Source organism: Neurospora tetraspora (genome assembly GCF_033439725.1).
Source record: "Neurospora tetraspora strain CBS 560.94 chromosome Unknown B0H65scaffold_3, whole genome shotgun sequence".
In the NCBI taxonomy this organism is placed as follows: domain Eukaryota; kingdom Fungi; phylum Ascomycota; class Sordariomycetes; order Sordariales; family Sordariaceae; genus Neurospora; species Neurospora tetraspora.
Window position 1 is genome coordinate 3,512,320 of NW_026944385.1, and position 16,185 is coordinate 3,528,504.

General features: G+C 45.3%; 1 protein-coding gene across 1 annotated transcript; it reads right to left on the minus strand.

Annotated features, from left to right (window-relative positions):
* Positions 1-435: 435 nt before the first annotated feature.
* B0H65DRAFT_169240 (uncharacterized protein) lies at positions 436-8,205 on the minus strand. The gene is made up of 5 exons (XM_062821344.1): positions 7,724-8,205; positions 7,598-7,657; positions 7,424-7,539; positions 3,429-7,359; positions 436-3,364 (listed from the first exon to the last, which is right to left on the minus strand). Exons 1-5 carry the CDS (start codon positions 8,099-8,101, stop codon positions 725-727), a joined length of 7,125 nt encoding a protein of 2,374 aa, XP_062683295.1. The 5' UTR covers positions 8,102-8,205; the 3' UTR covers positions 436-724.
* Positions 8,206-16,185: the final 7,980 nt, after the last annotated feature.

Genomic DNA, 16,185 nt, shown 5'->3' on the forward strand with positions numbered 1-16,185 from the left:
TTCACAGGAGCAACGGAGTTCATGTTTTTACTTTTGTAAAGTTACTTGTGTATCCCATCTATTAACAAAATTCGTATGAAGACTATATATACAAAAGAATACCCTTTGCTTGAGTGGTAAAATGGAAACGTTGCTTGCTCTCTTCATGACAACGATGACAGACGACGCGATGCGATGCGATGCGTGCTCTCTTTGATCCCTCCCGCCTTTCCTTCCTTCGTTCCCCCTTTTCGCTTTCTATAAGTACTGTAATGACGCCGCAAAAAATGACAAGACAAAATGACAAGAGACAGACGTGATGATAAGAAAAAGAAAAAAGGATGGTGGTATCTCTTTCCAAAAGCGACGATGATGATCAGTCAATCAATCCCCCTTTTTTTATCCCTCCCTCTCCCAACACACACACACACACGCTCGCACTCTTTGATGATGATGAAGATGTGAGATAAAACAAAAATATATATGATATGTAAATAATATGCTTTGCGCGTGAGAGTAGCCTTGCGTATGTGTGCGTATGCGTGCGTGTGTGCGTGAGTGTATGTAAAAAGACGTTTCACCACCCGGTCTAACCACCATCAAATCCACCACCACCACCTTATAACCTGTGACCTGTTGACGATACCACAACTCCAGCCAAACTTCGCCGCAGCAGCCGCATCGCACACCACCAATCGCCGCCAACACTCAACTCCGCCATTAAATTAGAGATGTAAAAATTCATTTATGGCTTCGCCACCTGTTCCTTTCTGAAGAACTTGAAGAACCCAACTGGGATAATCAACTGGAAAAGCAAGCAAACCCAGAAGTACGGGCTCGCGACGCCGGGATACAAGCCCTGCGAGAAATCGGGGAAAGTCGTATTGGGCGACAGAGCGTTCGGGCTCGTCGCGCGTCCAATCATCGTAAACACGGAACCGATCACTTGGGCGCCAAGCAGCACCGTCAGCACGTGTTGTCTCGTCAGCGTCGCCAGCAGCATCATGCCGAGACCGACGCCCTGGATGTTGTCCAGCAGGCCCAGCCACAACCAGAGACACCTGGAGAGGACGGCCGAGCCGACAGGGCCGCCGGCCCACGGGAGGTACCAGCCGATACCGCTGGTGCCCCACATCTCCTGAGCCCAGCGAGGAGCGCAGAGACCGATGGCGAAGATGGGCAGGAGCCACGTGTGCTCGTCCGAGAAGTAGGAGAAGCCGTAGAGGACGATGCTCCAGAGCACCACGAAGAAACCGAGGGCCATCAGGAAGATGCCCCAGTTGGGGATGAACTGCGTCGCGAACAGGAAGCCCCAGCTGCGGCCATAGGGCGCCGACAGCCAGTAGTTCTGGAGGATGATCATGACGAAGAACCAGGGCACAATCTTACGCCTGTACAGCGAGATGTAGAAGCCGGGAATCGCGGCCGGAGACTGGCGATAAAAGTCTGGCAAACCGACGTAAAGAACCGCGCCAATCGCCCAGAGGAAGATGGCAACCGGTACGCAAATGACAACGGCCAGGGGGACGCTCGACTCGCCAATGAACTTGGACATGGTCTGAGCCTCGCTCGACACAGTCGCACCCCAATACCAGAGACCAAGACTGTAGACTTGGGCGATACCGGAAACGATCAGGGCACGAGTAATCCACTGCCTGGTAGGAGCACCACCTTCATCACCGAAGTTGAGGGCGAACGACAAGGCACCATGACTGGCTCCGGCCGCGTAAAAAGCGGTAGCCGCGCTTGTCACGCTGTCAGCCACCTTCCAGTCGCCAATGAATGGCGCGATACCGAGAAGGAGGAAGGCAAGACCGAAGAAGAACCAGGGAAGAGACAGGGCGTAGACCGACTTGAAGTTGCGCTCCATACCCCACCACCCGAGGGATGTAGCGATATACACACCGGCGACCGTGTAGAGCTTCTCGGGCGTCTGGGCTTGCGTGCCACTCAATAGGACGATCTGGTAAGAGTTGACAGAGATGATTTGACCAAGAGCGAGGGGGAACGCGTAGAGCGGCCAGTCACCGATGCGAACGGAGAGGAGCTTCTTCAGACCAGTGGGAGCCTGGTAACCGTCACCCAACAAGAACTCATCGTCGTAATCGGCACGTCCACCCGGTGGCGACTCCTCGAAGACAGACCTAGCCAAGCCACTGGGGGTAGCGCTGCGCATAGGTTGGCGGCCACGGCTGACAACCGACTCGCTGCGATCCCCGTTTCTCGACTCGGGTCTGCTGCCTCCAGGACTCCGGCCCATACGGCTGGCGTCTCTGTGGCGACCAAGCTTGGCGTCTCTGTATCTAGCAAACCACTCCTTTTCACTCCTCTTCAAGAAGGTTTCAATGCAGAGGTCGCTAGAAGAGTTGCTAGCGGTCAAGGCCTCGAGCATCTGCTCGAATTCCGCATAGTATTCGCCGTTGGTATCGTTGAAGAACTGGTCAACCTTCTGAAGCTTAAGATCGTGTCGGTCACCGACAACGTCCGGAAGACTGAGCAGGCTGCTGTTGCGATGGGCTTGTGTAAACGCAGGACGAGGGAAGGCAAGGCCGCCATCGGGAGCAAGGCCAGGCGACATGGGCCCTCCATTCTGGGCACGGATCGCAAAGCTGTCTACACTCATAGTACTCTCACGAGCACCGTTAGGCTGCAAGTAGAAGTTTCCACCAATGGAGCTCGCAGTCGAGTCGCGGGCTCCCGGTGACTCGGACCTTCCGCCTGCCCAGGGGGCACCCGGTGTCGGGAGATCGGGAGAAGCGAGATCGCGGAGCGTGGGTGTAACGGGACGGGATGGACCGGTGAGAGGACCAGGAGACGAACGACCGCTGCCAGGATCGGCGTAGCTAGCACGCGACGAGGCACCGGGCACGCTAAGGCCAGGGCTCAGGACTTCCATCTTCTTCTTCTTCTGCTCCTTGATGTGGATACGGATAGACTCGCTGTACAAGTCGTCGAGCTGCTTAACCCACTGGGCGACGGGGAAACGCTGCTTGGCGGACCACGCACGCATGACAGCTCTCTTGTTGTGCTTGCAGGCAAGGGCGGATTCGATAGCCTGTCTGAACTGTTGGATCAAATGGGAGGGCGTCATGGACTCGACAGTGTACCAGAAACCAGGCATTTGACCGAGACCACCGACACGAGCACCGACACCCAAGGCACCCTTTCTTCCGAACTCGACAGCGACCAAACCGAAGGGCTCATCACGGGAAGGGATAAGGGCGAACTCGGCACCGGTGAAGATGTAGGGAGGAAGCGAGGTGAACTCGGGCTTGCTGAAGACACGCTTGGGATATTTCTGCATGAGCTTCTCCAGCTTGAGGGCAGCGAAGCGACCGTAGAGATCAATGACGGGACCAACGGCGATGAGCTGCGTCTTGGGGTACTATTTCCGATTCTCTGTCAGCAAACAATATGCAGTTAGTAGTATGTAATGGGGGCTGACTCACCTTCTCCAAAATGCTGGGGAACAGATCAGCAATCAGATCCACACCCTTCTGAAGAGACCATCTACCAACGAAGACGAAGAGCTCAGCCGAAGGGTCCACCTCGAGACCAGCCCATTCCTGTGCCTGGCGACGGTACTCTCCTCTCTTCTCCTCGGCTGCCTGGTCAACCTCAACGCCCTTTGCTTGGTCATTGGCATCCTGGCTGGGATCCCAGTCGGCGGTATCGGAAGGATCGGGGTTGGGAAGCTGGCCAATGCTCTTCAAACTCCAGAAAATAGGGTAACGAGCCAATGAACGATCACCGTACTTGCGGGACACACCGACAGCACCGAAACCACGCTGGTGAATACGGAGATAACTGGCGCCAGCGTGCAACAGGTTGAAGACGGAACCATACTGAACGTAATCCTTGACGACCTCAGGCGGCAGGTTGAACACCTCGCAGACTTCCTTCGCTTCCTCGGGGGTACGCATCGGCCACATACCCTGGAATTCGGCGTTGTGGAGCGAAAGACAGATGGGAATGGTCTGGGGCAACAGATAGAGGGGAGCGGCGGCACCGTGGTAATCGTTAATATGGTAGATATCGACTGGGAAGCGGCGGATAGACTCGGCGATACAGCTGTTCCATGCAGCGTACAAGATGGCACTTTCGATATCGTCCATACGGGCGATGTAAGGATCGGCCTTGGTCTGCTTGCGGAAGATGGGACAATCGAGAAGGACGTAGGTGATGTTCTTGACGACATAGTAGTAGACCTCGATCTCATAGGGTTGACCCATGACATCGACGTACATGGGGTCGGCCTTTTGCATCTTCTCGAGGGGATAGTGAACGTCGCCTACCACGGGAATGACCCAAACGATGTCCATATGGTTCAACGCGTTCGCCATCAGCTGGGCCATGACACCCAAGCCACCAATCTTGATCTTGATCTTGAAGTCATCAATGTTGTACTCCATGGTGGCAATCAACACGGTTCTTCGGCCACCGGCAGCACCAAGGGGAGAAAGCGCACTGCTCGGGGGCGGTGGTGTAATGGAGTTCATCTCAACGCCCTTGCCGCCGCCAAGGTTGAGCTTCGAGAGGTTGCCAATCTTGAGTGGCATCCAGCCCTTGGCCGCGAAACCGGACTTGTTGACCTTGACTTGGTAGAAACTGGTGACGTAGATCCAACCAGCGAAGCATGCCAACGCCACAGGTAGGATTGCGAAGAGCCAGAAGAGAGCAATCTGGACGTTCATGTTGCCAGCCGGCTCCAAATGGTACGTCCAGGTCGCGTCATTGTAGTAAACCTTCCACGCAAGAGCTGGCATTGGGGGAGGATCGGTGATGTTGATGACGTTGTTGGCAAGACTGCTAGGGGGAAGGCGGTCAACAACGTGGTCACCATCAATATCGCCAAAGATGAAGGAGACATCAGGCTGGTTGTCCGCGTTGATACCCCAAATGTTGAGCTGGAAGTTGGCCGGCCATTCATACATGTAATGCAACGACCAAGTGTTGTCGCCGACAAGATCCATCGAACCCGGCAGGCCGGTGTCGTAACCCCACTTGTTGAAGGGACCGTGAAGCTTGATGTGCGGCTGCACACGCTGGTAGTTGACACCCTTGTCCGAGTGCTGAATGAACGCCGACGAGCCCAAAGGCTTGCTGAAGTATTGGACTTGAATATGCTGGCCCTCCCATGCCTGCAAATCAGTTCCCGACCACTGCTGGGCGGTAACAGGGGTGTCTATGCCGGTATAATTAACCCACCCGCTCCACGTAGATCCGAAGTTGGTGCTGTAACGCCATTTCGTTGCGCCGGGGGCGCTATGCTTGATCTTGTACATGTTGCCGCTTACGCTCTGAAGAAGGTCCCAGTTGTAGGTTGCACCCATTCCCCACACAACAGGATTGACAGGCTTGCCAATTCTGAGCAAGAAGTGATCGCGAGTGCCGGTCGCCACCTTGAGCTTGGATGCGGCGTTGGGACCAACAGTGAGCTTGATGATGCCGTCAGCAACATTTGTCAAATTAGTAGACCACTTCCAGGCCGAGTTGATGGCTCCCGTGTACTTGACTTTGTCCTCATCCTGGGGTGTAAAATTTCCACATACGGGCGTGGTCCAAGAGAGCGGCGTGGGGTCATTCACGCCATCTTGCGTCAAGTTGACAGTGAGCGACTTCGTCACGCTATCGCAGTCCATCTCAGTATTGAACTCAAACGAGATCTCTTGACGGCCGTTCACTAATGTCGTCGAGTCAATAGGGCGGTCGTGTCCTGGCGTAAACTTGGTGATCATCGGTGCCGGCTGCATCCAGCGGTCCGCAGGGTCATCCACATAGACACGGAACTCGAACGGCTCCAGGGTGACCTCTGGAAGACAGCCCATGTTCTTGCCCGAGTTGGTATAGTTGTTCTTGACGTTGGACGAAGACAGCGTGACGACATCGCCATCGTCCATCAGGTTCTTGACCTGGCTTCCGGCATCAAAGGGCGAAAGGAACGCGCCCTCCCTCTGGTCGCAGTTGAACTTGTAAGTCGTTGTGTTCTCTCGGTTATGGTAAACGAACCAAACAGGCTTGTCCTTGAGCGCGTCTTGCACTCCAGGGTACAGTCCACGGACGACACTCCAGATACCACGTTCCGTAGGGTCACCGCTGCCTTTAAGCAACGTGAAATCGGTCTGGTTGGAAAGCTTCTCAAGCAACCAGCCGTGTTCGAGGACTCCGAGCTCGGAAGAGTTCCGCAGGGCGAACATGTTCTTCAGGATGTTGCGCACGGGCGCAGCAGGATTGCGGTGATCCCAGCCAACGGACGGATCTTTGCAGCCATTTAGGGCCTTGGTGGCCGGCCAATCGACGTAGAGATCGTTCTCCAACGAGAAACAGCCGTGGGCCATCCATGCCGGGCTGGGAGCCATAGCCTGACGACCGTAGACATAGTTACTGGCCGTGCCGTCCAGCGCATACAGCTCCTGTTCTTCACCGTAATACATCAGGGGGGCGCCTGGCAAGAGGAAGGTAGTGATGAAGTAGGCGAGAAGCATGCGCTCGGTACCCTTTTCAATGGCTGGCCAGCGGAACACGTCCTGATTGGATGTACCGTAGAGATGGCGAGGATCGAATTCACCGGTGTTGGCATTCCAGAAGTCGTTTGTTGCGATCATTTCCTGCCAAGTCTCAATCCAGTCCGTGGGCAAATCGTAGCCGGCTCTGAGGTTGCCGCTCATGCCCAAGAAGCGGGTCATGAAACGATAGACGGAATAGTGGAACGCGCCAGCATCCAGGGCACTGTTGCCCTTCTCGCGAACGAAGTACTTGGAGACATCGGTAGTCGAGTTGCCGAGGGTCAGAGCCTTTTGGGGGTCTTCCGAAAGCTCCTCGGCTGGTTCGGGCTCGCGACCGCGGCCAAGGTAGATAGAACCCAAAGTGTTACCACTCGTAATTTCTCCGACGATAATGAAGTTGTCCTTGTCGAACTTTTCCTTTGCGCACTTTCGCATCGCGCTGCTAAAATGCGCCTGAGCGTCAACGGTAACCTGGACGGCCTTGTCGATACGGAAACCATCGACGTCCAACATGCCGATTGTCATGCAGGAAAATCGGGCGAGTCGAGCAATCACGTCGGGCTTCCATTCGCGGAGACGATCCTGAACGGAGGCGAACTTGGCAAGCTGGCGTTGCCAATCGGGGAAAACACCGAAGGCTTCAATATCACCATATTGATCGAAGTCGCTGTCGTAGCATCCCTTTAGCCCATCGGGCTTGATCCGCTTGCCATCTTCGTACCAGAACTCTGGATAGTCGCACGTCTGGTTGTATGTGTTGCCGATGTCGAAGTCCAAATAACGCCGATCGCTCTTCCACAGGACCTTGTGTTCCTCCGTGAGGAAAGGCGTACTTGTGTTCAGGTAACCCTCGAAACCAATGAGATCACCCATGCTACAAATCAGGTCAGCCATCACCGCGACCGGGAGAGAAGAGTTCGGAGCCAGGCTTCACTTACGTTGCCATTGTATTATCCATGATAACCCACATGCCATGAGCGTGAATGGCGTCGATCGCCTCCTGCCATTTTTTGATATTACCGAAATGCCTATCGAGAAGAGTCAAGTCAAGTGGCTAGCAAGCAGAAACGGTCAGCTTTGAGGTCTTGTCGAGTTTCGAGGGAGAAACCTACCGAGTACGAATCCGCACCCCACGGTTGGTTGATAAAGGGGGATCCTGCAATGTAGATGCCCTGTGATTTTTTTTTGTTAGTTTCCGCCATTTTTGGGGGGTGCTCAAACAGTCGGCTCGTTCGTACCTTGACTCCCTGTCCCTGAATGTAATCCAGAGAGTCTATTATTCCATCCACGTCACCGCCGAACCGGAGCTGATTGCTCATGATATCGGCCTCGAAAAGGGTTAAATTGGCATTGTCGTTGTCTGGGTCGCCGTTTACCCAACGATCAACGAAGACGGTGTAGAAGGGTACTCGCCAGGATTTGGGCGAGGGGTGGTATTTAAAGTTCGGGTCATCCTCTGTTCGGTCGCCCCAGTAGTCGAGAGGATTTGTGGCGGTTTTGTTCCGGTTGAGATTGTAGTCTATCTGTGTGGCATCGTATCGGAGGGCGTCAGTGAGTGTGAATGTTGTCGCTAATGTGAAGAGAGCGCGAATCGAAAACAACGCAAGACGAGTCATCGTCACCGTCGCTCACCACTTCATGGGGAGCGACAGGAAAAACTGTAACGAGAGACGGGATAAGTAGTAGTGGTAGGTAGGCAATAGGCGTGTAAACGTGTGTAAAACGAACGACGACGACGGAACCGGCCCAAGATCTCCAACACAAGCCACGCGAATGAAGGACGATACAGAATATGGAACAACGTGAGTTTGAGAAGAGGAAAAGATGTGCTGGCTGCCCCAAGGTGTTGGATACGTAACGAACGGATCTGGCCGTCCTTGGTGGCTGGCAACCCCACGACATGAACATGTTGCTTTTGAGAGGCCCACCAGGCAGAAAGGGGCTTCAGCCATTCTGGGGCAACTTGTCTGGCTTGCCAAAGCTCGGATGCGTTCATGGTTGTTGGCGCATCCGTGTCTTCCGCCCATTTGTGATGCACGGTGGACAAGGGGCCGTCGACCAGTAGCAGCCAGTAGGGGGGCGCGATAGGGGGCGCCGTCCGGCCCACTCGACGTCAAGCGACCTTGGTGCCGTACTGTGCGGCCCCTATTTGGCGGTGTCTAGGGTGTCGTGTCGTCCGAACGGCCCACCAGCGAAACGTTCCAAGGAGCCCAGAAAAGGAGGCACAACGGCATTCTCTCACCCGTCCAGGTGGTTCTGCGACGAAGAAGCCGTCCAAATGGTCCAGTAGCGTCCTCGTCAGGCGTCAGGGCTGTTTTGAAGACCTGACGAGTATGTCCTTCTCACATCACAGCGTTTGGTTTTACGCAGAACGCCACCGGATCTCCATCAGACGGGGCCGCATGGGCAAGTTTTGGCGCGGGTTGATGGGGGCGCGATACCGTAGGCCCTAAGAGGAGGCCCCTAGAGGCTAGTAGAGGCTAGTAGTTTCTGCGAGACCCTCGGTGTTTCTGTCCATCATCTCGATTCGTAGACTTTCACTATCTCCGTGCCATTGGCTAATTCGACGACGTGGTAGGCAATCCGGCGGCCAACAAATTGTCGTGTTGAATGAGGGGTCTTGTGGCCAGTGCGAGAGCAACTTCAGGTTCTTGGCAAAAACAACATTTTTCCAGTATACGAGCGACCTAGGAGATTTTGTGAGGTGTCCAGTGCAGGCTAAAGAAGCTTGGCAGCCCTCTACTTACGGGCCAGTGGTCGAAAAGAACATGAACTGATTGGCCAATCGGGAGGCCTGAACGCTCAGGAACAACCACACCGGCTGGGCACTGGACTACCACCACTACCACCCACCATTACCATCATGCGAACCATCATGTGTAGCAAATAGCATTTCTGTGCCTTGTGGCTGCGTCGGCACATGTTTGTATACTGTGGTATGTTGAGGTGTATATCGGCGCGGTAGTAGCACGTGGGTAGGGAGGGACGAGGGACGATATTCATTGTCTGGTCCGTCACAGAAAGAGTCAGCCAGCGTACGATACGTAGGTAGTTAGAGCAGTGTATAGGTAGTCAACAAGCCCGGAGCCCGGAGCCCGGGCAGCAGGAGAAGGGGAGTACCTGGCAGCCGAGGGCTCAGTTTCATGGTACGAGACGAAGCCTTGTCTTGCTGGAGCTCGCTTTGCTTGGCAGAGGAGTGGTATTCTTCTATTCTTTCCATGTTCGTGTAGAAGGTAGTTCTTCGCAGTATTCTAGTGTCTGGTTTCCGCGCTCTCACAGGGCTCTCTCTCTGTAGCCTGTGGTCTGTAGTCTGTACTGCGGTGGTGTCTCGCCATGCAGGTGCTGCCCTGGTCATGTTCTGACGCCTCCCAATCTTTGCAGTGGGGAGGTGGCGATCTGCGACATGCCAATAAGGATGGAGCTAGAAAAAGCTGTCGAACAAATGGCTGACGACGCCATCTCTTGCTGTTCTTTTTTTGGGCATATGATCCATCCCCATCACGGCAGTTTTGGGTGGTGGTGGAAATACTGCCACTTTTTTTGTCATCAGCGTGCCCATCCCCGCATCAAGAACCCTCCTGGACTTACTGTTAACGCGTTTCACGGCTCGCTCTTGCATTCGGTCGTTTCTTCTCTGTCGCCGTCCATCTTCAGTATGGGAGCATGGGTGCTTGGGTGCTTGGGTGTTCTGGCTAAACCGACGACGGAACGAATAGCCGGGTTTCTGATTGATTGGCAAAGAGTGGTGGAAATGGGTGGGCTATAGTGGGCTGCCACGGCAGAAAGGGGTTGGCCGGCCGAGCAGAGTGGGCAGCAGTGGACAATAGTGGGCAAGGTGGACCGTGCTTCTCTGCTCGGGAAAATCCGAGAAAATCTCGCGTAAATTTAGCACGTGAACTAGGACGCTCTGGGTTAAGACGGCAAGGACGGTACGGGGACAACTGCTCGTATCCATCTCTTGCTGGGACGGGACTTGGGCTCTCCACCGTTGTCCAGCTGGTAATTGTCAGTTTGGAGGGTTAAATCCAGCCAGTAAGAAGGGGGCTCTGAATGAGGACTAGCCTCCCAGCTACCTAGAATCTGGCTGCAGACCTCCCTAATACTCTGGGAGCCCCCAACTCTGGTTCCACAGCACTCTTCTACATACATAGATCAATATAGAGATTTACCCACCTTTTTAATTTAATTATATATTTTAATAATTAATAGTCTAACTCGCGATACTTGCGTTTTACGCCAATATTTATAGAAGTACGAGTATCTACGTACTAGTGCTTTTCGAACTACCCCTATAACGACCAAATTAAGTAATTATATCCCTATTAAAGGAATCCTCTCTAAAAACTAACCGTCCCTACTTCGACGGGCCCTCAAAGTTTCGTAATTAGAGCGATAAGCTACTTAGCTATATTAAAAGTCTCGACTTTACTAATTTTGTACTAGGGCTAGAGCTAGTTATTTAAAAGCCCTTACTTATTTGTATTGACAATTACGCTACTAAGATTATAGCCCTCTACTATATTAAAAGAGTTCGAAAAGTCTTTAATAGGTTTAAAGCTAGTATAATAGTTTACGTACCCCCGGCCCCGGTAGCGGTAATTATAAACGTAGACGCGGAAACTAAAGCCTCAGAGGCACCCTAATTCCTAAAGGGCGTAGAAACTACTAACCGAACCCTAGATTAGTAAACTAATAATACTATAATTAAATTAATAAACTTTACCGCTTTTAATCTATAGGAGTATAAATATAACTATATTAACTAATTTTATAATATAAAGGTCTACGAATCCTTTAAGATTAATAACGCTAATATTCGAAAGTAAATGTAGGAATTTAAATCCCCCTCTTACAAAATTGGCAATTTTCTATCCCTCCTATTTATAATCGAATAGTACGCTAATATTAAAGACGGTTATAACTACCGAAAAAAGCATACCTAAACTGAAATTCGCTAAAAATATTATAATTACTTTAAATTACCATTAAATAAACTTAATAAGAAGGATAAGGGGATAAATAAATAAATAAATAGTTAAGACGCTATAATAATTAACGTAATCTACTATAAGGTTTTAAAGGTTACTATAGCTAACGCTTAATTTAAAGATTTTTTAAACTATTTATAGTTAATTAAACCTACTTAAGTATTTAGTATTTCTAAATATTTTAATAAGAAGGTTATAGTTAATACCTTCAATTTCTATTTAATATCCGGGGATTTCCGCCGTAAAGGATTAAACGAGCGACTTCCTACTAGTATTAGTAAGATTAAAGGCTATAGAAGAATATTCGGTATGGGCCTAACCTTTAACAGTTTATAGAATAGCGGTACTAAAAATAAGGATACTTAATTTAATAGGACCTAAAATTATTATAAAAGGAAATATGAAGTTACGGCTACAAATATTTTATTATTATTCCTAAATATTCGTTACAAAGCGTATTAATAAGGTTTCTATTTAATTAAATACTATTAATATTTATTCCCTATTAAAGTAATTAACTCTAAATAGAAACCTATTAAGAAAGTTTAAAATAAGGTTAAAAAGAACCTCCGCGATAACTTAAAGTTAAAGAAAAAAATCGACCGCTTCGAATAGGAGATAAAGTAGAATAATAATAGTAATAAGAATAACTAACTCTCTAACGAAAGTACTTAGGAAACAATAGTTAATTACAAAATAATTATTTACTAAGCGGCTCTCTAAATAGGAAAAAGAAATTTAGAACCGTACCCTTTCAAAAATAGCACCCTTTTCGATTCTAGCAATTCCCTTTATATTTTTAATAAAATTACTTATTTTATCAACTTTCATTATACTCCCTATAATAATAACCTTTAGGTTAGAAATTCCTATATTTTTATTAAAGCATATAATAATATAGATATTATAATCTAAGGATATAGAGGGCCTAAGAGGCTTCGTTTCTATAATATAGCCTTCTATCCCGATTTTGTAATTAATTTTATCTCCTTCTACCTCCTTCGTAAAAAAAGTTTCTATTAGGACTAGCGACTACCCAATAATTACCTTCGAAGCTTAAATTATTCCTTTTTTTACCGTTTTATAATATAATACTATTAAATAGTCTTCGAAGACCTTTCTCCTTCTTTTTCCAAAGCTGCTTTCTTTATACAATATAATTAGTTCAACTCCTTTAACGGCTATAAATACTATAAGAAAGAGGCTATTATTTAGTACTACCGCTTTAATTACTATAGTTTTTAAATATTTGACTACTTTACTAACGTTGTCAGTGCCCGCTTTAAAGGTCCTTCTATTATATACTACGATATATATACTTTATTAAAAATTAAACGATAAATTAATTATAAACCCTACGACCGTAGTTATAGCTTAGGAGAGAAATTAATTATAGATTTTTTTAATTATACGAAGAGCCGTTAGGGATATTCCAACATTATATTTATTACCTATAAATATATTGGGTATATTTAGGACTACTATATAATAGATTACAAAGCTACTATTATTGCCTCCTTCTTTAACGACCTCTTTATAATATTAAATATTTAATATAATATCCAACCAAAAGTTATTGAATATAATAACGAAATTAGCAGGTCCTATATGGTAAAAGAATTCTTTACTCTTAGAAGTATAGTTATTAAACCCTTTATTCTATATACCTAAATATAGAATAGTAATATAGAACGCTCGGGAAGTATAATTAAGGAAAAGTCTAGAGCGATAATATAGAATTTTTATTTCGCTAAAGATTTATAATTAGAAATTGTTTCTATAGTAATTTACTTTACTAATCGGTCCCCCAAATTCTTTTATAATTAGAAATCCCTATATAAACGTTTCTATACTTTTATTACTAAATGAGATGGATTCAATATGTTTAACTCTACGTAAGCTAAATATTATATACTTTCGTATGTATAATTATAAAATATACGCTATAATTGTAGCTGCCTAGAAGAAAGAAGAGAAGCGCTAAAAAATAAACCCTAAAGTATAGATCGGTTATTTAATTAACTACGTCGCTTTTTTAATTTATTATATTTGGAACCCTATTAATAATTTAATTATTAATACTTATAATGTATTATTTAATAAAGATACGCTTTACTCCAGGAAAGTGCCAACCGAAGCGTAATCCCTGAAAATCTCTTCTGACGAATTTATTATACTATTCTAAAAATATAATTAAATAGCTCTAATAGTAAGAATTTCTAATTTTATTAGTAGCCGAATCGATTTTAAAAATACTTAAACGTATAATATACCTAACTTCCTTCTAAAATCTAATTAAACCTATTGAAAAGGAGAGACTAACCGTATATTTTTAAAACCCCTATTAGAGAATTCGAATACCCCTGCAAACAAAATATTTATTAACTTTATCTTTAATAATAAATATCCTAATTTTTTTTTAATACGTTTCTATTAAACTGACCGCTACCTACCTCCTTCCTTACTAATTTCTATTTTAACCCCTATATTAAAAACGAAATTTATAAAAGCTTTAAACTTTAAAAGGCCGCCTTTAATACTAGTCAACTTTATTAGCCTATAATAATATATAATAGTAAACTTATTATGAAAGTAGAATTATAACGATTTATTTATAATAATAAAATTATTATTAAAGAGGAATTCGAATCCTTAATTTATATAAATAAAATTTAATCTATCTATAAGTACTATTTTCCCCCAACGCTTAAGAACTACAAATCTCTTAACTACTATATCCTTAGAAACTTCTTCAAATAAATAAAACAAACCTATTTTACTAACTATAAGGAAATAAAAATTAAATTAAAGGTCGATAAAAACGAACTACGTACTCAAAATAAGTAGATCCTCGACTATATATAAGTATATACGTACAAATTCTTTAAGAACGGCAAATTTAATAAAGTTAAAGCCTACTTTATCGTCTATAAAAATTAATAAATAAAGAAAGTAAAGTAAAAAACGTACGCCTCCACCCTTATTAGCCGGTCTTTCCGCACTCTTATCACTATAACCGCCCAATTTAACCTCAAATTCATTTAATACAATACCGTCAATACCTTCGTTAATATTTATATAAATAAAATATCTATATATATATACCTCTAAACTATAAAATTCTAAATAAAATCTTTAAAATACTTAAAGCTCTATACGGGCTGCAGTATTCCTTACTCTTCTAATAACGAGAATTTATAAATACTTTTAAAATAATAGGTTTCGAATTAATCCTTAAAGAACTATATATCTTTATTAACGACAGCGTCCTCGTCTTCTATTACGTCGATAATATAATCTTCGCGTATTACCCTAATAAAGCTACCGTTATACAGAAATATATAAATAACTTCAACTAATAATATTATATAATTAGAAGAAACGAACTATAATAATTCCTAAGCATCGAAATTATTCGAGACTATAAAATAAGAAAGATCTAATTATTTCAACGCTCGTATTTATAAAAGATCTATTACTTTATAAATACTAAATGTATTACTTTAATCCCTATATTTAATATCGAATTAATTCCCTTTAAGAGCAAAACGTCCCCTTACTTAATATACCTATATTAAATCAAAATAGGCTTAATACTATACACCGCCATTATTATACACCCAAATATTACCTTCGCCGCCAGCCGTCTCTCTAAATATAGTTACAACCCCAATCTAAATTATTATAAGACTATAAATAAAATACTCTATTACTTCTATACTACTACTAATATAGCATTTTATTATAGAAGTAATAAAATATTCTAGATTACCTTAAGTTTATTATTTATAACTAATTCTATGAACTGTAAAAATTCTTAAGGATTTATAATATAATTCTTTAAAGGGCTAATTCATTAGGGCACTACTAAATAAACAATTATAACCACCTCTACAACCGAAGCAAAGCTTATTATACTTACTAATATAACTAAGGAAGCCCTCTTTATAATAAAATTTATTACTAGTTTTATAATAAAATTAATTAATTCTATCCCTACTCTAAATTATATTAATTAATAAACTATTAAAATTTTAATTATAGAAGCTACAAAGCTAATAATAAAATTCAAGTACGTAAATATCTACAAATACTAAGTAAAATAAAAAGTATTTACTAGAAGGATAAAAATCAAATATCTAGAGATGGCCAAAATACCTATAAATAGTTTAACGAAGGTACTAGACTTCTAGAAATATATAGCGTTTATAAAACTAGTAGGAATAGATTCAATAAAGAATAGGGAATCCAAAAGACGGGAGAATATAATAGTATATATCGAAATAAATAAGATTAATAAAGAGATAAATCGTAGGATAATTATATAATACTATAAATAACTTTATTTTTAAATAGTTTTATCTCTATAAGACTTTAACTAGGGAGGTATATTAGTTTGGAGGGTTAAATCCAGCTAGTAAGAAGGGAGCTTTGAATAAGGACTAGCCTCCCAGCCACCCAGAATCTGGCTGTAGACCTCCTTAATACTCTGGGAGCCCCCAACTCTGGTTCCACAGCACTCTTCTACACACACAGATCAATACAGAGATTTACCCACCTTTTTGATTCAACCGTGCATTCTGACAGTAACCACTGGATTCAATTACACTGATATAATCGCAGACTGACGATGAATTACGAGGCACGATGATGGCAGGCAATATCCGCCTCTGTGCCGCGATCCCGTCTCCATCTACCCCTCGATCGTGAAT